The 19370-nt window shown below is 36.5% G+C and overlaps 2 protein-coding genes across 2 annotated transcripts in view; both read right to left on the bottom strand.

Moving 5' to 3' along the window:
* The window catches only part of LOC110995532, a 30406-nt gene extending 15097 nt beyond the window's left edge, over positions 1 to 15309 (bottom strand). The window contains exons 1-15 of the mRNA XM_045630788.1: positions 15119 to 15309; positions 14011 to 14217; positions 13771 to 13890; positions 13378 to 13491; positions 12564 to 12938; positions 12102 to 12228; positions 10676 to 11142; positions 9919 to 10164; positions 9098 to 9275; positions 7617 to 7932; positions 7179 to 7330; positions 6769 to 6925; positions 5612 to 5932; positions 4888 to 5143; positions 3940 to 4414 (exon numbers count right to left, since the gene is read on the bottom strand). Coding sequence (XP_045486744.1) covers positions 3940 to 4414; positions 4888 to 5143; positions 5612 to 5932; positions 6769 to 6925; positions 7179 to 7330; positions 7617 to 7932; positions 9098 to 9275; positions 9919 to 10164; positions 10676 to 11142; positions 12102 to 12228; positions 12564 to 12938; positions 13378 to 13491; positions 13771 to 13890; positions 14011 to 14217; positions 15119 to 15196 — 3589 coding nt within the window. The 5' untranslated portion in view covers positions 15197 to 15309. The remainder of the gene's footprint in view (positions 1 to 3939; positions 4415 to 4887; positions 5144 to 5611; positions 5933 to 6768; positions 6926 to 7178; positions 7331 to 7616; positions 7933 to 9097; positions 9276 to 9918; positions 10165 to 10675; positions 11143 to 12101; positions 12229 to 12563; positions 12939 to 13377; positions 13492 to 13770; positions 13891 to 14010; positions 14218 to 15118) is intronic.
* Positions 15310 to 15917: 608 nt separating this feature from the next.
* Positions 15918 to 19294, bottom strand: LOC123689654. Its single transcript, XM_045630864.1, has 8 exons — positions 19154 to 19294; positions 18731 to 18871; positions 18470 to 18642; positions 18077 to 18236; positions 17583 to 17816; positions 16736 to 17085; positions 16239 to 16379; positions 15918 to 15929 (listed from the first exon to the last, which is right to left on the bottom strand). The coding sequence occupies exons 2-8, from the start codon at positions 18849 to 18851 to the stop codon at positions 15918 to 15920; spliced, it is 1191 nt and encodes a 396-aa protein (XP_045486820.1). The 5' UTR covers positions 18852 to 18871; positions 19154 to 19294.
* Between the last annotated feature and the right edge of the window lie 76 nt (positions 19295 to 19370).

The raw sequence follows: 19370 nt of genomic DNA, 5'->3' as shown, positions 1-19370 counted from the left end.
GCAACGTGTTAAGTATCCAGAGGGATCATCAGTATATCGACGTCCTTTTGAACCAAGAAGGCAACGGACGTCAATCGTTATAAAAGGGAGGCAAGTGAAATAAGTCCTGTCCCAACATTTATAAGGACCCAGAGTGGTCAACAGCATATCGGCGTCCTTTTGAACCTAGAAGAAGGCAACGGATGTCAATCGTTAATAAAGGGAGGCAAGTGAAATAAGTCCTGTCCCAACATTTATAAGGATCCAGAGTGGTCAACAGTATATCGGCGTCCTTTTGAACCTAGAAGAAGGCAACGGACGTCAATCGTTAATAAAGGGAGGCAAGTGAAATAAGTCCTTTCCCAACATTTATAAGGACCCAGAGTGGTCAACAGTATATCGGCGTCCTTTTAAACCTATAAGAAGGCAACGGACGTCAATCTTCAACATAGGGAGGCAGCTGCAGTAAGTCCTTTCCATTTGTTTTGAGCACTATTAATTCTGAGAATTATCTCATTCATTTCGAGCATAATTTTACTGAGAATGATTAGAAGCATTCATTGAGCATTTTAACAAGCATAATGGATAAGTTACTCCAAGTTTCGAAAGCTGAAGAGTTGCTTCGCAAGCAAGAAGCTTATTTTAGGTCGTTGGATAGCATATTGGAACAATCTAAGGCATATTCGGCATACGAAAAAGATGAACTTGAGTATGTACTAGAAGGAATAAAATTACGATGGGATTTAATTTTTGAAACCCATATCCAAATAAATACTGTTCTTAATGGATCTGACTCGGAGTATCAGAATAAATATTACGAGCAGGAAGCTAAATATAGGCGCCAAAGGAGAGAGTTGAATCGCAAATTTCATGCTACCGACTGGCAGAAGAATTCTCTAGAAACGCTTATGGAATCACCGATACTTAGGGATTCACATAATTCAGAAAATTCATTAAATGGCTTGCAAACAGCTAATAATCAAATCCGGAAAGATTCAATTAGAAAACAACGGTGGCCTACATCAAATTTTAGCGTCAGCATAAATTCGCTGTCGACGCGTTTCGAAAACCAAGGTCAAGGAAATACAAATAAAATAAAACGTTGTCAATTATGCAACTTGTCTAATCATGGCCTGTTTAATTGTCGATCATTGTTAGAAAAAGATTTTAATGAAAGGGTTGATACCATTTTAAGATTGCAGCTTTGCACAAATTGTTTGTTTAAGCATGACGTGGAAGATTGCTTCTCGCATAAAAGATGTAAGATTTGTTCCCAAAAACATAATACTATATTGCACCATGCACTATTTAATTCAAATGTAAATTATTATTCTACGCAAAGAGAGCGATCATTTCAATATACATCGTATGAGAAAAATTATTCGTCTTCGGCAAAAGTGGAAGAACGTTTAGGAGAAATTGAGAACGAGCACAGTGTATGTGCAGATATTTATCAAGGCGTAGGAGTAGCCGAATTAGCAGAAAGCGTAGTAAAATCTTTGATGTCAGACAGAATGGAGCATGATAGCGTCATCTCTGGAGTAGGAGGGACCCTACAACATAGTACAGGTCAAGATACAATGTCTGGTTCTTCAATTCATATTACAAATACGTTTAATTCCAATTTGTGTACGAAGAAGAACATTGATAGTAAATTATCTATTGAATCTAGCAAGCCATCATTGCAATCCATAGAACAGCAAACGCAACTTGGTTGTACAGTAATCGGAGAAGATAAATCACATCACGATAACGCGGGTATCAAAAGCATCAAATGCTTGCAAGACAAGCAAGAAGCAGAAGATAAAGAAAGTTTGTCTCCATCCATGTCTTATAAGAAGAATAAAAACTTAAATCGCAGCTTAGCATTGTCTAAGCCTTTGTTAGAAGCACCGATTCAATTGTATACGGGACGGAGAAACCATAGATCAGAGAGGGTTGCACGCAAAATTAATGTTTTGCCTATCAATAAAGGCAAGAAATATAAGCAACAAGCTTTCGTCAAAAAGCAGAAATTTGGAAGAAGAAAGAAGAAAAAAGGAGTTAAGAAAAGAAAGGAATTTCCAGAATGGTCAAAAAGAAAGGTTAGAATGAAAGGTGATATGTTTCGTAAAAGGGGAAGATTGCGTAACGTTATCGTTTCGCATTATAGCAGGCTCACAGATACAGGACTTCGTAAAAGTAATATACAACAAACTTATTCGCTTATGCAATGCTATGAGTCGAATATGAGTAATCAAAGGAAAAGAAAGAAAAGCACCATATATAAAATTATACTTAAAATTCCTTTAAGGATACAAAGCCGAGACTCGTATGTTCAGTTCCATTTATAAATAACATACATTGATGAAACATTTCATTTAATATTGAGCGAAAGTTATTATTATACATACATCAATATACATAAATCATTTTATAAAGTGGAAAACGATATATATATAAAACATATGAGTGGATATCGTAAACAATTAGTGGAATGCCAGTTCAGCAAAATATCATATGTTAGATAGTAGATTGACCTACTGTGAAAGACGTCACATACAATGAATATGATATAGATATCAAATTACTGAGATACGGTTGCATTTTATAATAATTATATTTAACCTAGGTAATGGTTTATTCACCAAATCAGTATTATACTTTTTATGCTCATGATAGTTCTCAGTATGTGCTCAAGACAATTAGTGGATAGGAGATTACAATCATATGAAGATCAGGAGACGTCACGGAGCAGTAGGTGTCAGCGGGAGTAACATCGGCAGAATCAGCAACCGGTTTCGCAGTGGCCTCAGGAGAAGCCACCCGGGACCGGGCTCCAGTATATCTTAGTGCTAGTGATAGTGCTGTGAAATTGTGTCAGAAGTGTTAATATAAGTTTAAAGACTTTAGTGTCCTAGAGACTGTTAAGCATACAATGAATTCATCTTGTAAAGCACTTCATATTCATCTTGCACTTTTTGCCTGTGGGAGTATGTACGAGCCAAGGCTGTACATTTTGCTCACTTAGGTTTTCTTAGTTTTATAAGCGTGATGTTTCTCTATATACGTGCCAAGGCTCATACATCATGCTCAGCTACAAACGTGAAGATTTCCACTGTATGTACGTGCTGTGGCTATATACTTGAATCACTTATAAGCAGGACGATTTCCTAAATCGTTGGAGTCACGCCCCGAGAGTATAGCCGTCCGCAGGCACTCTCTTCATCTGCATTTTACTAAGTCATGGGAGTTACACCCCGAGAGCATAGCCAGACGTCGGCACTCTCTTCAATTGTTTAATTATAATTTTATTATAATTCTATTATATCGCTCATATTCTATTGTTATACGGAAGTGGTGAATATAAGGTAATCTACAAATCTTCTATTATTTCTACCACCTGATGACCCAGGAACCGTACAGGGCCATTGGTTCCATCCTCCCATAATTAGGTTCCATCCTCGGAACAATGAGGTCGCTCCGTGAAGCCTGTGAAGTGACCAGGAGACTTCTGTGCTTCTGGAAGAAGCTAGGCTTGGTAAATTAGCCAGGACTTAACGCAAAACGGGCGAAATATAAATATATGTGCGGAAAATAAGTCCATCAACCATAGCATACGCAAGCGCAAATAATTGACAATAGTTTTGTATACATACATAATTATATAATAAAAGGAATTTCAGTACGATCTAACTTAAGAATTCCTTTTACATAAAATTTGTTAATGGTTAGCGCTGTCCGACTGTCCTGTACGTCAAGAAAATTATTAGATTTTGACATACGTAGTAATAAGAGGTTGTCTTTGCTTTTCTTAGTTAGTGATTTCTACTTTTTTACACATATGACCCACACATTGTTTATGTTTGAAAATGAAATACATTTCCGAGGATTCCTGTAATTAATAGTTTTATGTACTGAAGAGGGAGAGGGGCCCTAAGCTAGATTCGTGGTCTAAAAAATCTGAAAAATAGATCCTACCTGCCACATATTCCTTATAGCAGGAGTCGGGTAAAACCAAACCCGCGTGAGCGCGCGCCCACGAATCAAGGGTATCCATGAGCAACCTCGGAGACCGCGATTCCAATTCCACCGCTGTCCGGACTAGGGCAGTTAGAACCCCCGTCGCTCGTGCGACATCCAACGGAACGGGTTTAACCACACTGAGTACGTATAGTTGTATTGCGTTGAGGCCTTTGTCTGTGTCCAGTACTACAGCGAGCAGATCGTCTCGTAGGGTATCTATGAGGGACGGTACGTCACATACGGCCTGCGCTAGAAGCCATCGAAGCGGGCGCGTGCGTGACGTCACAAGCGCAGCGCGTACGGGTGTCAGGTATAGATCCGGTGGCAACGCACGCACGCTGTGACGTAAGAGTATCGATAATACGTTCGCGCACTCGTGTGCCCATATCGCACCCACTTGTTCGCTCATTTCCGCGTCGCTTGTTTCCGTCTGAAGAATTATTAAAAATTAATAATTGCTATTGGGCTTTTTTAACATTATAAAAAGTAAACAAATCTTCTAGGAACTAAATATTGAGGATAACATTTAACGATGCGCGCGCACACCGTCACAAAAAACCGATACCTTTAGTTTGCATAGTCAACAAGTTAAAATAAAAAATGTCAATTTGTTTAATTATGGAGAAATATTTTTTTGTAATATTTAAATAAACATTATTTAAATATTGTTTATTTGCTATTATTATATTAACTCGATAATTTGTTATAGTAAAAAGATTTTTTTTGAAAAACAATCTCGCTACGCCAAAGGAGTAACGCGTATACATAAGTACACACGTTTTTTATACGTTAAAAGTAAATAAAACGATTAAAAGTATTTGTAAGAAAAAAAAATATTCTGCGTTCAATTGCCGTCCATATTAGAAAGAATTAATTATATTTTTTTAATAAAGTATAATATACCTGAAGAACGCCTTCATGCAAATCATACAAAAGTGGGTCATCAGTGAGCGTAGAGAGAAAAACGCGCGATTGGACCGAAGCCGTCTCCACTGGCCTGGGCGAAACGTAGCTTTGTGTGACGATGGGCAATGAAATGGATGTCTGAACGAGACGCTCCCATACAGCATCATCAAGTATAGCACGGAATGTCGAAGATGCCCCTTGTCGGCAGAACAACGCCGCACTTAGACACTTGAAGTTGGCGCACTCAAATACTCTGGCGAAATAGAAAAAAAGGATTATAGATTTAGTTACTTTATTCATATAGGTAAACAAATATACTTATAAACTAAACGTCAATATAAAATATGTTAATTTGATTCTAAATTTACATTTATTATCAGTTCGTAAGTCAAGGTTATAGAGCGGGCAATAAGAACTGGCAAGAAACCCTACGCCACTCCTTTTTTTCTTTTTTACCATCTCTATGTGGAACCACTGCCCACTGAAGTATCTCCGCCCAATTCGACTAAGGCAAAGCAAAGAGCGTACCAATTCTTAAAAGGCCGGCAACGCACTTGCAAGCCTCTTGGCAATACGACTGTCCATAGACTACGGTGTCACTTAATATCAGATGACATTACAGACCTTATATGTAAAAATATACAGATGTATATATATTTTGTTCCGTCTCTTTATATGTTATTTTACAATCTTAAAATCTTTAAACTCAAAAAAAACTCACCTAAAAAGTTCCCGCATATTATCATCATACGCAGTTCTCACGGATATTCTCAACGCAACACAGAGCGTGCTGACTTCCCGAACCAGTTGAAATGGCTGCGAGGATAAAGCCTGGTGCAATTTGGCATCAGGTCGCTCGTGGTGTGCTCTCGGAACTCTCTCGAACGCAATTGTGAGGAGCGTGAGAGCTCGTACGTAATCGTTTAGGCAACGGATCAACGCACGTCGATCGCCTCCGGGGCGGGGCTTCACACGAATCGCACGAATGAGACGATTGGACCATTGGGACATTAGGTCTTCCACCAGCGATGGATCTATGGCCCTGGAAATAGTGTGAACTGTTGGCTGCGTGTGAACCTCCCAATACAGAAGTCACGTGGTTCACCACATGCCATTGTTCCTCACGAGTAACACTTGCTCGTATACTAGGAATGAAACCAATAAATAATAGGCCCATAAATGGAAATGTGACTAGCAATAGACGATTGATCAGCTACTTGCCATTAAACAAAAACACGAAACAGATAAGAAATCTGAAGTGAAGACCTAAAGATTATAACCCCACTTAATTGTTTAATAAAAGTGATGTTACTCAATAATATTTCTAGTAAATACACTGATTATTATTTATTCCGTAAAAATCTGACATTTCATAAGTGTTGCTACAAAGTTCTTTACCGAAAATGGGACAAATTTGCCCATGAAGAAATGAAATACTACGTATTTTTATGTTTAACCTACAAAAAGGTAAATGATATATTTAACAAGTAACCTTTTACAAAAATATAAAATATTTCAATTACACGAACAATATATCGAATAGACTCACTTTCACTAACAAATATATTGCATAAAGACTCAGATGTTCAGACTCGTATTTAAATTGAAAATTGTGCCCGGCCAAAAAGGTTTACCATCTCTGACATGTCAAAAAATTATCGCTGTCAGAATTCTGCGGAATTTAAAATCGGAATTAAAAAGACTATAAAATGTTAACTAAAAAGAGTTACCACATATATTCAGAAAGCTTAATTACGTCAATAGATTTTTTAAACATGAGCTGACAAGTGAGTTGCCGGCTTTTGAAAAGCCGCTACTTTCGAAAGATTTTTTTTAATATCAATCAGTTATTTAATTATAATACAACAGGGGTGTTACCGTAGCATGGGAACCAAAACACTTAAGACTCCGAGTGTACGCGCATCCCAACAAAGCTCGTAAAGGCGCGTTAGTATATCGGCCGCACACGCATTCGCGGCTGCGTTGCGTGCCCATTGCGATAATGCTGACTCAAACCAATCGCATTCCGTTTCATCTGAACGAATTTAAACATTGTTACCACAAAATAAATATTCGAAAAATTCAGAATATTGCAAAAAACCTCACAATATTTTAATTCTACTTTATGCATTAGTTCAATCAATAAGTTGAATTGTCTAATAACTAACGAACCCGACAGACACACGATATGTGTGTGTTAAATACAAAATCTAAATAATTCTGGTATCTAAAGACAATTAGACAATGGTATATTGGGTGTTGGTAATATATGTGATAAGGCATATTACCATCGGCGAGTGTAGCAATAATGTCTACGAGTTCCAAGCTAGGTGTGGCAGCAAGTAGCGCTCTGACGGCTGCAACGGCCACGCCCTCTTTGGCACAGGCCACGCCTCCTGCACCTGTCACACCTGCAGAGGACAGCGCAGTAGATGCCACTCTGGAAACATACGATAGAAGATATGGTAATATTTTTTAAATGTATATATTCAGTAATAACCAACTAAATTTCTGCGATATAATGAAATTTTAATTATTCTTCTCTTATTAAAATTTTCGCTTCTTTTTTATTATTGTTATTATGTGAGTCTGTATGTGTGTTTTGTTAGTAATAAATGTTATGTATATGTCTAATAAATCTACAACATTTTAAATTCCGTTTATGAGATCATAGGTTTCGACTTTTAAAAGTGCCTATTTCTTCGTAAAGGGGCAGATGAACTCACCGGCGACGCATATCAGACTGCAGAAGTGGCAATAGCTGCAACATCTGAAGAGGGGGCGTGTCTTTTAGCACAATCCTCTCCGCCCATAGACAAGCTTCACCAGCTCCTATCACTAACGCCAATTCAATCTTCTCCTCAAATGTGCTATTCGATTCGAAATCCGCCCAAAATCGATCCAAAAATTCCACTGGCGCTTTACAAAACAGCGGTAGAAGCTCAGCGATTTGGGATTTCTTCAGTGGTAATGGCGTTTTTCTGTTTTGCTCTATGAGGTATACTAACGCCGGAACTGCCCATTTGCAGAAGTTTACGTCATCTGAAAATGCATTTTCTTTCATAGACATTGTCGATCTCAAAAATTGACGGCTAATTTTATATTATTACTAGTTTATATTATTACTTCTTTTTATTTTTACATTTTGGTACAAAACCAAAAAAACAGACTGATTAAATACATACAGTTATTACACACTAAACAACATTTGAAAACATAAAATCCAATTACATCTGTACACAGCATTTTAGTGGCATCTCAGTGCTAGTTCACTAAATTATGCCTTCTATAAGTTTTTTGGCTATCATTGTTGGGAAAAAAAAACTCAAATGTATTGTAATTAGCGACAAGCACTGTACAATAGTTGCGAAAGATCGAAGTGACATGGATGTTGCGTCAAAATCGGTTTGTCTCGTTTTTCTCTCTCTCTCTTCTCGTCATTGCGGCTGCCGTCCCGTGGAGATTTCCCGTACTCCCCCGCGCTACCTCTCCCCTCACTCGCCTTCTGGTTACATAGTGATTAGCGCACACATCTAGCGCGCCATTGGTTTATCAAAGATTTGCGAATATTTTATTCGTGTTGTTCGTTCGTATTTGTTTGAAAATAGATAAAATAATGCAACACTTAGTGAGGCCGCAAATATTTGTTGATATTTTTATAGGAAATAGATGATTTAAAGTCTTTAATGTGAAAGTTTTCATTACGAACAAAATTTCAATATAAATTTTTTGGCCTAGAATAATATATACACTCAGATTTTTAATTCCGTAGAATTCTGAAATTTCATAAGTGTTGCTACTTAAAAAGTTCTCCACCGAAAACTTTTAATGAAGCACTGCACTAACCAAATTGATATACTCCTCACTAACAAATACAATGTATGTAGACTGATGATTAGACTCGTATTAAAATTGAAAAATTTGCCCGGCCAAAAAGGTTTGTTATCTCTAACATGTCAGAAAATGATAGCTGTCAGAATTCTGAAATTAAAAATCCGAGTATAGACGCCCAGCCCGCAGCAGTATTGACCGCTGTTCATGCATGCATGCATGTTCTATCTATAGCTCTTTATATATGTACACCTACATTGTAAGATGGTAAAATATAAATATATATTTTAATGTAAAAATGTATTTTAAAAAAATCTGAATTTTAAGATTCGCGAACGCCAATTTAGTATACGATAATAACCAAATAAAAAAATACCATCAAACAATTCTTCAAACTCTTGAATATTTAATGCGGGTAGAGCAACGCACAAAACGTCCATCAAGTAGGGTTTGTGTGGGGCATAACGTTCTATACCCGCGTCGTAAATTTCCCGCACCGCTTTGGCCCAATTGACCGCTTCTTCTCCCACTACATCTGACTTAACTCCGGTAGCCTGAAAAAAAGTGATAAAACGTAATATTGAAGGCAGACATTTCCGATGTTTATTGACCTCTTAAAAATAAGAGAAAAAAGAGAGTACATGCGTAGCACATCTATTTTAAGACAGTCTTCATCCGTCACTAATATTAACAATTGCAAAGGAGAAACAATTAATTTTTTTAATTACATATTTGCTTACTCAAATTTGTCTTTTTTTATTCCATAATTTTCTATCTCTTCTATCATTTTAATATTTTCCTATAAATGTTGTGCACATTTGTCATTGATGCATATGCATGTATTTGTTGTTAGTTTGCCCTTTTTAAAGAAATAAAAAAAACTAAATCATGTCATCAAATTAAATCTTGGTAAATTTGAGTTTCTATAAAATACATTTATATGCTATATATTATGTGTTCACAAGATGAGCTAAGATGTGTTTTTTTTATATTGATGTTTTCTAGATAATTCCCGACTATGTAATCGTTGGCGGTATATAGCTTACGTAAATAGTATTAGTAAGCCGGATGATAAAACACTACTACCTATTTCTTTTAACTACTTTTTGTAGCTGTTTCTGTGCGGAGATGTGGTTCGAACGCACGGATTGGGAGGTACAACGCAACGATGTGGAGGAAATAAATCTATAAACTCACCTTTATCATACCACGAACGCCTTGAACGACCTCCCACCGCTCAGTCTTAAACTCATATCTCCCAAGTTCTCTCGCAACTTCGCACAAATTCTGCTTCCTCAGCCAATTCTCGCTTGCTACATACAATTTGTTCACATCTGAATTCTCTAGCCTTAGTCTTTGAACGCATTCAGCGAGATTTCGTATCGCTCGGATTTCATCAATTTTCACGCTTTCTATTAATTTACAGACTGTTTCTATTGTTGCCTGAAATTTTTAAATAAATATATGTATTTGTATTTTTTTACTGACACAAGAATTATATATATTGTACATATAATTCTTGTGTCAGCTTTTAACGCTCCGAAACGAATTAAACTATTTTAATGATAATTGTTGTTTCTTCGCTAATATCGTAGAATACCCACTTGATGAGGGTAGCTCATATCCAAAAGAAATATTATTAATGATTAGGCATTTTAAATACCCTGATAATGAAGTCTTACAGGCATACATAATTATTATGCCAAATTTCTCTAACCTCAAAATTTAATCATCAATGGCGCTGCAACCTTTTGATGTCTGGGCCATCTATTTCATAATCATTTGTCAATCTAATAGGTAATTAGGTGATCAGCCTCCTGCGCCTGACAACCGACTTTTTGAGTCTAAGCCGGTTTCCTCGCGATGTTTTCCTTCACCGTTCGAGCGAATGTTAAAAACGCACATATAACGAAACTCCATTGGTGCACAGCCGGAGTTCGAACCTACGACTCACCTCAGCATTTATTTCCATCAAAACTTCTGCATTCCAAGCGATGAACTGAAACACAACGTCCGGCGCCGGACATTCTAGCGCGAACAACTTTCTCGGCACTTTCCTATCCAGCGTCAAACAAACCCGCCTACTCAGCTCAGGCAAACCTCTAAGCTCATTTAGGACGTTCAGCAACCTTCCAAAGTTGCAATTATCATCGATTGCCTCCACTACCAGATCTGAATCCGATGAGATGCTTTCAAGAGCGAGGCGGTCGTTAAATGGGGCGAATCCAGGCGGTAATGGACCGGAGAGTAGGGAACTAATAAGATCCGCAGGTGGAACACACGACACAGGTGATGTAGCCAGATGTAAGCCACCCTTGACTGCAAGTGCTTTTAGGATTTCTGCACGTAGAGAGACGCTATCATCGCGAACTGCTTGTGATGCTGCTAACAGAATTTCCAAGCGTCCCTCTAGTGTTGATTCTAAAAAAAAAAGATAAGATATCCAGACTGGAGATATAATGAGGACAACGCAATAGAGTGGGAAAAGAAAACGAGGTCAAATTAAAAGATGGGAGGACGATCTACCAAAATGATGGAGAAGGTCTGCCAAGGATACAGAGACGTGAAAACAATTGGGGGAGGCCTATGTCGAGAGATAAACTGACCAAAGAGGTTGTCCATAAATTTATTATTTTTGCAAGAATAGCAATTTAAGAGCATTAAAGCATGTAAGTTAAAAAGGACAGCGAATAAAGGGCTTTTTATTATTATTATGTTTCAAAAACAAAACCAAAAACATGGCCTGTTCCCTAAAATCCTATCAAAAGATGTTTTTCTATGTTAGCCTACGAGATTTTCATCTCATTATTATAAGCCCTTTCGTTTTAGCCACTTTCTCAAAAACATAAACAGTACTATAATTATGTAGAAGCTATTAGGTATAGTAGCCGGCAAGCATCTACAACATAAAGCAAGTGAGTGGAGAAAGTTTGCGCATCATTTGATTTACCAATCACATGATCGACACGTCACACACACACACACACACACACACACACACACACACACACACACAAAGTGATACCTAAAAATCGCTGGTGCGGAGGCAATTACATTTGTTCAAAATGTTTGCCGGATGCTATAATGTATTTGGTGAATGGAGGAGACTACTGAGAGAGACGAGTAATGCCCAATGTATGGGCTTTCTTTGTTTTCCTGTACATCTTTCTATCATCATCATGTTTCACGTTAACACATCACACGTCACATAATAAAAAATCAACGAAAAATTAAAATGAATTAATCTATTTAAACCAAAAAATGAAATTATCGGTACTGAGGCCAGAGTAGATTTAGGACAAAGTTTTTCTTTCTCTTTCTCTCATATAACAAATACATTTAAGACATAAAAAAATCATATAGTATAAAACAAAACTAGCCTTGGTCAGAATTAAGCAAAAAACGCAGCTGCATCTCTTGATCCCCAGGCGGTAGAGTTTTGAGTACAGCGGTCGCAAGCGCTGCCAGCGCTTTACGCGTCACCGCACTACGCTCGCGTTCTACGCTCTACGAGATTTAAAATATAAAAGCAAATATACAAAGATCAGTGGCACTACAACGTTTTTAGGTCTAGACCTCAAATTTTTGTATGTTTCTCGTGATTATTTGTCAATCTAATAAGCAAGTAGGCGATTAGCAAGGCAAGATATTTTCCTTCGCCGTTCGTGTATCTACAATATTTGAAGGCTTTGCTTACTTTTACTGACAAGAAGGGGTAGGGGGGGGGGAATAAATCGCAGAAAAACTGCTTTTTCTTATTCCCAAACATTTTAAAAAATCTGACCATTATTAAAATATCTTCTAGGCATAATATATCGATTACAAAAACAATTGAAACTCACCCGAAAAAGCTCAGGCAAAGCTCGTTGAGGAAATATGGCGGCAAATGGCAGCAAATCCGCCCCAGACCGAGCCAGCCATATTAAAACAGAAATAGGCGGAGCCATTGGTGTCGGATGGCGCAAGAAATTGGAAAAATAATCCGCGATCTCTTGTGCTTTTTCCACTTTCAATGATGGAGTATGGGTAGCCGCCTCCAACGCACTTGCAATGTTAAGCTTTTCCGGGCCTATACGAACTTGGGAAGTAGGAACAAGTCCATCTGATGTTTGGAGCGGACACTGCCCAAGGAATAAGAGGATTTCTCGACGCAATTCACGTTCGATTCGGGAGTGGACGGAGCAACGTGCTCGTAACTCGGCTATACGTTTACTCACCTGAAATATTCGGAACATTTATTGGAAAATACAAGTTAAAGGTTCAATATACAAATATTTCTTATACTTTTGTATATTGAAAAAAACGCGTGCAATTCACACGTGCTAGAAGTGTCTAGAATATTTTGGTTTCAAGATGATGAGGAGTATAATTTTAATTTTTATATCAATTATTAATTTTCATAAAAACTACAATTAAAAAAGTTGTTATAACTAATAATATTATCTAAATAAAATTAATAAATTTCATGTAATTTTATAATTGAATTAAATCAACCTCTTTTTTTTTGCACACAAATTCAAATACACACAAATTTACGTTAAATCTTATGAATTGAGTCTTTCTCGGTTTAATGTCGCTTTTTAGTTACATCGACTTTCAAACTATAATTATTTTATAGTGTCTTCTTAAACACATGGAAAACAAATTAAAACTTACTTCATTCAGCAATATTTTATCGACACTGTCCCGGTGTGTACGTACTAACGCCCCCATCGTACGTACACACGCACACAATAGCATCGTTTCAGCGCGTCCACTACTTAATACAATCTGCAAATTGCAAGTTGATATTTAACATTTTATTTCACATATTTAGTTAAATTTTAAGAACATATTTATTTATTTTAATTATAAATGGATATTCTCAGGTTTTATTCTATTTTTTTTTTTAACAGAAAGCTCACCTGATATTAAGTGATACCGCCGCCCATGGACACCTTTATGAATTTACACGGTATTTTCTTAAATTTCGAGTTGGATCAAAATAATAAATCGTAGATATGTTTACAGTTTGATGCGTATATGTTTACAGCCAAGCAGTTTACGTACCTCGGCAGCAGCCAGTGTGAAGTTAGCCAGAAACTGTGGTGGTGCAATACCAGAACCACAGACAACTTCACAGCATTGCCATTGCGTTTCTGCGTCACGCAACGACTCCAATCGCAATGTCTGGAAAACATAAAGAATACCAATGGCGCTGCCGCTACGCTAACTTTTAGGTCTAGACCTCAGATTTCCGACCTCAGTCTAAAGCCGTTTTTTTTTCATATTACCAATTTTGAATCATACCTTCAATTCAATTGTAGGTGGCGATAGTGGAGCGGCTAGAGCAGCAGATAACGCAGCGGGTATAGCGGCAGGATGACGCACCCCACAGCTTGATAGCGCTCCCACTAGCCTCGCACCAGCCACCGCCGCCCCGCTGTTTCCGCTGTTTCCGCTACGCAACGCTACACATACTAGTGCGCTAATTCCAACTATCGGCTCACAATCGCCCTAAAACAGTGTCAAGTAAAAACAAATGAGCCACGCCCATTTTATTATTAAACTTTGCAAAAAACAACTTTGTCATATTAGTGAAACCTATTAAATAAAACATAAAATAAACACATTGGATGTATCCAACATCCAATGTGTTTATTTTATGTTTTATTTTTACGTTTTAGTTTCCTAATAAATAAATAAATAAAAACTTCTACAGTCAAACCCATTTACGACGACATCGTCTAGAACAACATATCGGTTATATTGACCAAAATCAAAGTTCCCGGCTAAATTATATTGTATAAGGTATTTAAGAACATAATAATTAATGTGGGTAGATCATTTTACAACTTAGGTAAGAAATATCTTCTGAAACCTAATCAAATCTAAAAAAAATAAATAAAAAAAACTCATCAAATATTCTCTATTGTTATTATACATTGAACCATTAATATACAGCACACTGACTAGCAGTGAGGGAGTGTCGGTTAAGACTGTGGTCCATGCACCTCCACGCATCCAGAGACAATGCGTGCCGACACTTTTTTTTTTGTTTGTAAGGAGTATCTAGATCATACGTTTAACACCGATTCTAATTAACCTAACTTTCCTATTATTACGACATTATGTTAATGCTTCTACAATGTGACATAATAAATTCATTACATTTGCATGCCGATTTATACATGTATTTATATGTATATGGCGGATTTTATAATAATTGTATCTAATTGTACCACTATCTTAGCAAATAAACGATTTCATTTCATCTCGCTATTGGCCTTAAGGGCCTAAACACCTCAGCACGGGCTGTTTTGGCGAGTTTAGCTCGGCCTGAATGGGCGGGTAACAACATGCGAAGCTACATGTCGAGTAAGATCTATAAATGAATAGAAACTTTTTTTTTTATTACCTCCTTCCTGCAATCCGTAGAATGGCCACCGACAACAGTAAGAACTTCTTCCACCAGAACATCTAGCATCTCGGCCATTGCCGTCCCGTCCGACTCATTTTCCGAATTCTTTTCACTCGATACGTCGAACAAGTACTGGCATACTTTTATACTGCGTTGACGTCCACGACAACTTTCTTTTACTATCAGGTGAATTGTCCTCTAACACAAAAATATTCTCTATTAACAAGGAAAGTGCAGAAATAAAACTTATTGATGTGAAACATCTATAGCCGCACGTAAAACCGATTTCTGGCGTGGCGACGCATCGCCACGCTATATGATATACAGTCTAAATGCAGTAGTAAATTTCACATTAAAAATATTTAATGAAAATAATGTTTATTCAACAAATAGTCATCGTTATCTGGAAAAAAATCGTAATATTTTATTTTATCATTATGACATATTTAGTTTCTATCACAATCTGTTCTTTTCTGCATATTACTTTTACAAAATAATGTCGATGTTTCACATCTGCCAGGCGTCCCGTGACAGCTCTAATTTTTAAATTCTGACCAGTATATAAACACACAACAAACAGAGAAAAGCCAAGTGTATTTCAAGATAATTACTAGCTTAATCTAAAGCGGTATTTCTAGGCCAGTGTTGGCTTAGTAGCGGCGTGCGACTCGCATCATTGAGTTCGTAGGTTCGATCCGCTGTGAACCGATTGACTTCCTTTCTAGTAAAGATTCGCTCGAACGATGAAGGAAAACATCGTGGAAACGACTGTGTGTGTACAGGCACAGGAGGCTGATCACCTACTCGCCTATAAGATTATCACGAAATAGATACAAAATACTGAAAATTTATATAGTTATAGTAGGCACTGGTTTTTATTGGCATTTTTAGAGAGAGTTTTGAAGAATTATAATTCTACAAATAAATTTATTACATTATTATATTTAACGCACAGATATTTTTTATAGATCAAACGGACTGGAGAGAATCTTAAGTGATAACATGCTAGAGGGTCCGCGAGTGCGCTGCCGACCTGTTAAGAATTGTTTCGCTCTTTTCTTGAGCACGAAGTCAAATTGGTGTGTTTAAAAATAAAAATTCCCTTGTCCTAACTGACCTTTCTCAAAGAATATGGCGCAGCAAGGACAGCTCGCGCCAGATGCTTCTCCCTGCTAGACAATAGCGGAGTATTCCTCTCTATCCAAGCACTGACGAGCTCTGATGCACCCGACACCCCAGTTTCTATGCACCACGCTATCTATAGACAAGTCTCAATTAACCATGTCACCAAAAGTATTTCCAGCATAGGACAATAAAAAAAAGGTTTTTTATTCGCACTAATGTTCATAAATATATTAAGTATTAATAATACAATAACCAATAATTTAATTTAATTATTTATAAGTATGTAATCAAGTCTTTTTTTTATGCGATTAGTCGCATATATAAATCATCATCTTTACCCAAGTCGTTCTTAGGTAAGGGATACACTAAGTAAAACATCCAGTGATAGAGTATGTGAATGAATTAAAAGTTATTTTCTAAGTAATTTATATTAATTTTATTAAGATTTTATAACTAAACACAAAAATTAAAAATACAACACACACTTACTAGAACAACGTCATCATTTTGAACGTCACCCCGAAGATTAAACTCAAGTTTAGGAACATGTATGTAACAGAGAGGTGAAGGCAGATTGCTATCCGGCAATGTATGTAACTCGTGAAGCACTCGCAAGGCAACAACACGAGCGGCGGCCTGCGAGGCTACAGCGTACTTCAGCACCTCAGCTGCCAGCGTAGTGTATAGCTGAGGATTGCGCGCCATCTGGTGGTAAATGGCGGAAAGCGCGCGATACGCAGGTTCGACTCCGAGTTCCCATAAACGCATACGCAACATTGTATCCTCACTAGCTCGTTCGCAGAACAACGACACATGACACCGTAAAATGCGCATGCAAACTGCGGAGTAACAAAACCAAAAATACTTCTAAATTTTTGGTTTTTTTTTTTTTTTTTGTATGCATGAATATCAATTCTCAAACACTTGAATCAAAAAATAAACGAATGAAAGTGATTTAAGTTTTAGTGGACATATATACATACAATTCCAACTAATAAATACAATTTCAATACATAATTAATAATATTGAATAGATTGTATATGTAATACAATATTTAAAATCATCAAATTATATTTTAGCAAAAAAATCCAAAATTGCATTTTATATTTTTTTAAAGCTATAAAAAATTCCTTGACATTTATTGCAATTGATTCAATCAATTTTAATATATATAAGTTATATATTTAAGAGAGGAATTAACTCGTAGCAAATACCCAATGTATTTATTACAAAAACTATTTTTATTAATATAATTAGACTTATCTGAATTGGAAGAAATATTACTTTAATAATCACTTGGCTGTTTTTATTCATAATGCTTATAAATATACATACCAGTATGGCATCGTGGGTGAAAAAATACAGCGGTACGTAGCAGGTTATAGAATCCTAAAAGATCAGCAGTGGGTAGCTCAGGCCCACATGCTGATAATATGCCACCCGCACCTTCCAGTACTGCTGCTCTGGCAGTCCCTGACAACTGTTCATCTTCCAGCACTTGTAGGAAAATCCGCCATACTCTCTCACGTTGCTCCTCTATTACTTGGGGCCATGACCGGCAAATTGACCCTGATGGATAGAAACTAGTGCTCAATTTTAGTATTAACTTGTTTTATTTAAAAAAAAGAGTTACTGCTAAACTTAGATGTCAGCTATGTTAAAATATTGTGCATAGTCTATCCTATTCTTATTTCATATATTGAGTTGAATTGTGTTGGAGGGAATATTTTGTATATAATTCTTATTATAACAAAATACTTTCATAGTTCATACACATAACAAGAAATACTAAGCACAAAGAACTATCCATGGCCAGTAAATCAACTCACCAATAAGTAGTCCAAGAGGGCCACGGCTTGATACACGAGGGCACTCAAACTCAGCTAATAAATGCTGTAGGTTAGCAGGAGCGGCACTATGGTGGCTTGTATGTAACAAGCATGTTAGCGCAGGGGTACGGCAAGCACCATCGGATACTATTGAACACACCTACACCATGTTGTTATGGATAATGGGAAATGCCCAGTTTTTGTCACATTGTGAAACAACAGATATTATAGACATTCTCTTCTGGTTTTAGTTCAGGGAGAAACAATTAATAGCTTTTTTCATACTTCACAAATAAATATTAAAAGAATGAGAAAGGATCTTTGTCTAAATGTTCGAATGCAAGATTTTTTAATGTTTTTCTTTGTTATAGCATGTATAGTAGCTAATAATACCTGCACAATCTGATGATAATAATGGTGTAATCCATTATGATGAGTTTGTAATAAATTTGCTAGCAGAGTCAGGGCATCCACAATAGATTCAATCCACACCGAGTCTCCACGCTTCTTCTGGAGAGTGTCTAAGAGATTAACTGGCTGATGGAGCAAAGATGATACAAACCAATCTGAGAATTTGTTAACAAGTCTGTTATACCTCTGAGAATTCATGCTTTCTTATATAATAAATAAAAACCAAATAAAAGTCATCTTTACCCAATTCAAAGTCAGTTAAGTCATTTGCAAGTACAATTCGGGCATAAGAAATTGTCTTTTTAAAACTGCTAATGTCTTTGAAACTTGTATAAGCATCAATAAATTTTTCCCAAATTTCCATATTATTAACAGTAGCATTAACTGGAATGGCAGAAACGGTTTAAAGAAAGCACTATGATCCCTTCGGTCGTATTAAATATAATAAAATAGTAGGGAGATGTTGTTTAAAAATATATATTTATTTAATTTTATCGCTTGGTAACGAGACTTTTAAGCCTAAAATCTTTATATATTTTTAAGAAATTCATACACAATAATTCACATTAATTTTAAAGTTTTACTAACACCTCCTGAAGTCTGAACTCTGATAGTGTTTCAAGTAAGCCTAAGCCTATTTCTTATATAGGCTTAGGCTTACTATACCTTTTTAGTTTTTATTAAATCCGAAAAAAACATTCGGTGACTTTCATTCTCTTCTTAATTTTTTTATGGCTTAAATTATTTTTTATTGTATCTTATTTGATTTTTTTTAATTTTCTGGCTGTCAACGAAACCTGTAAGCCATTAGCCAAGTACATATCTTATTTGAAATTTGAAAACTATGAAAACGATTTTTCGGATGACAGCTTTACATGTCAAA

The sequence above is a fragment of the Pieris rapae genome, chromosome 13 (genome assembly GCF_905147795.1).
Source record: "Pieris rapae chromosome 13, ilPieRapa1.1, whole genome shotgun sequence".
NCBI lineage: Eukaryota > Metazoa > Arthropoda > Insecta > Lepidoptera > Pieridae > Pieris > Pieris rapae.
Note: the sequence above shows the minus strand (reverse complement) of the source record. Positions and strands in the feature narration are given on the sequence as shown.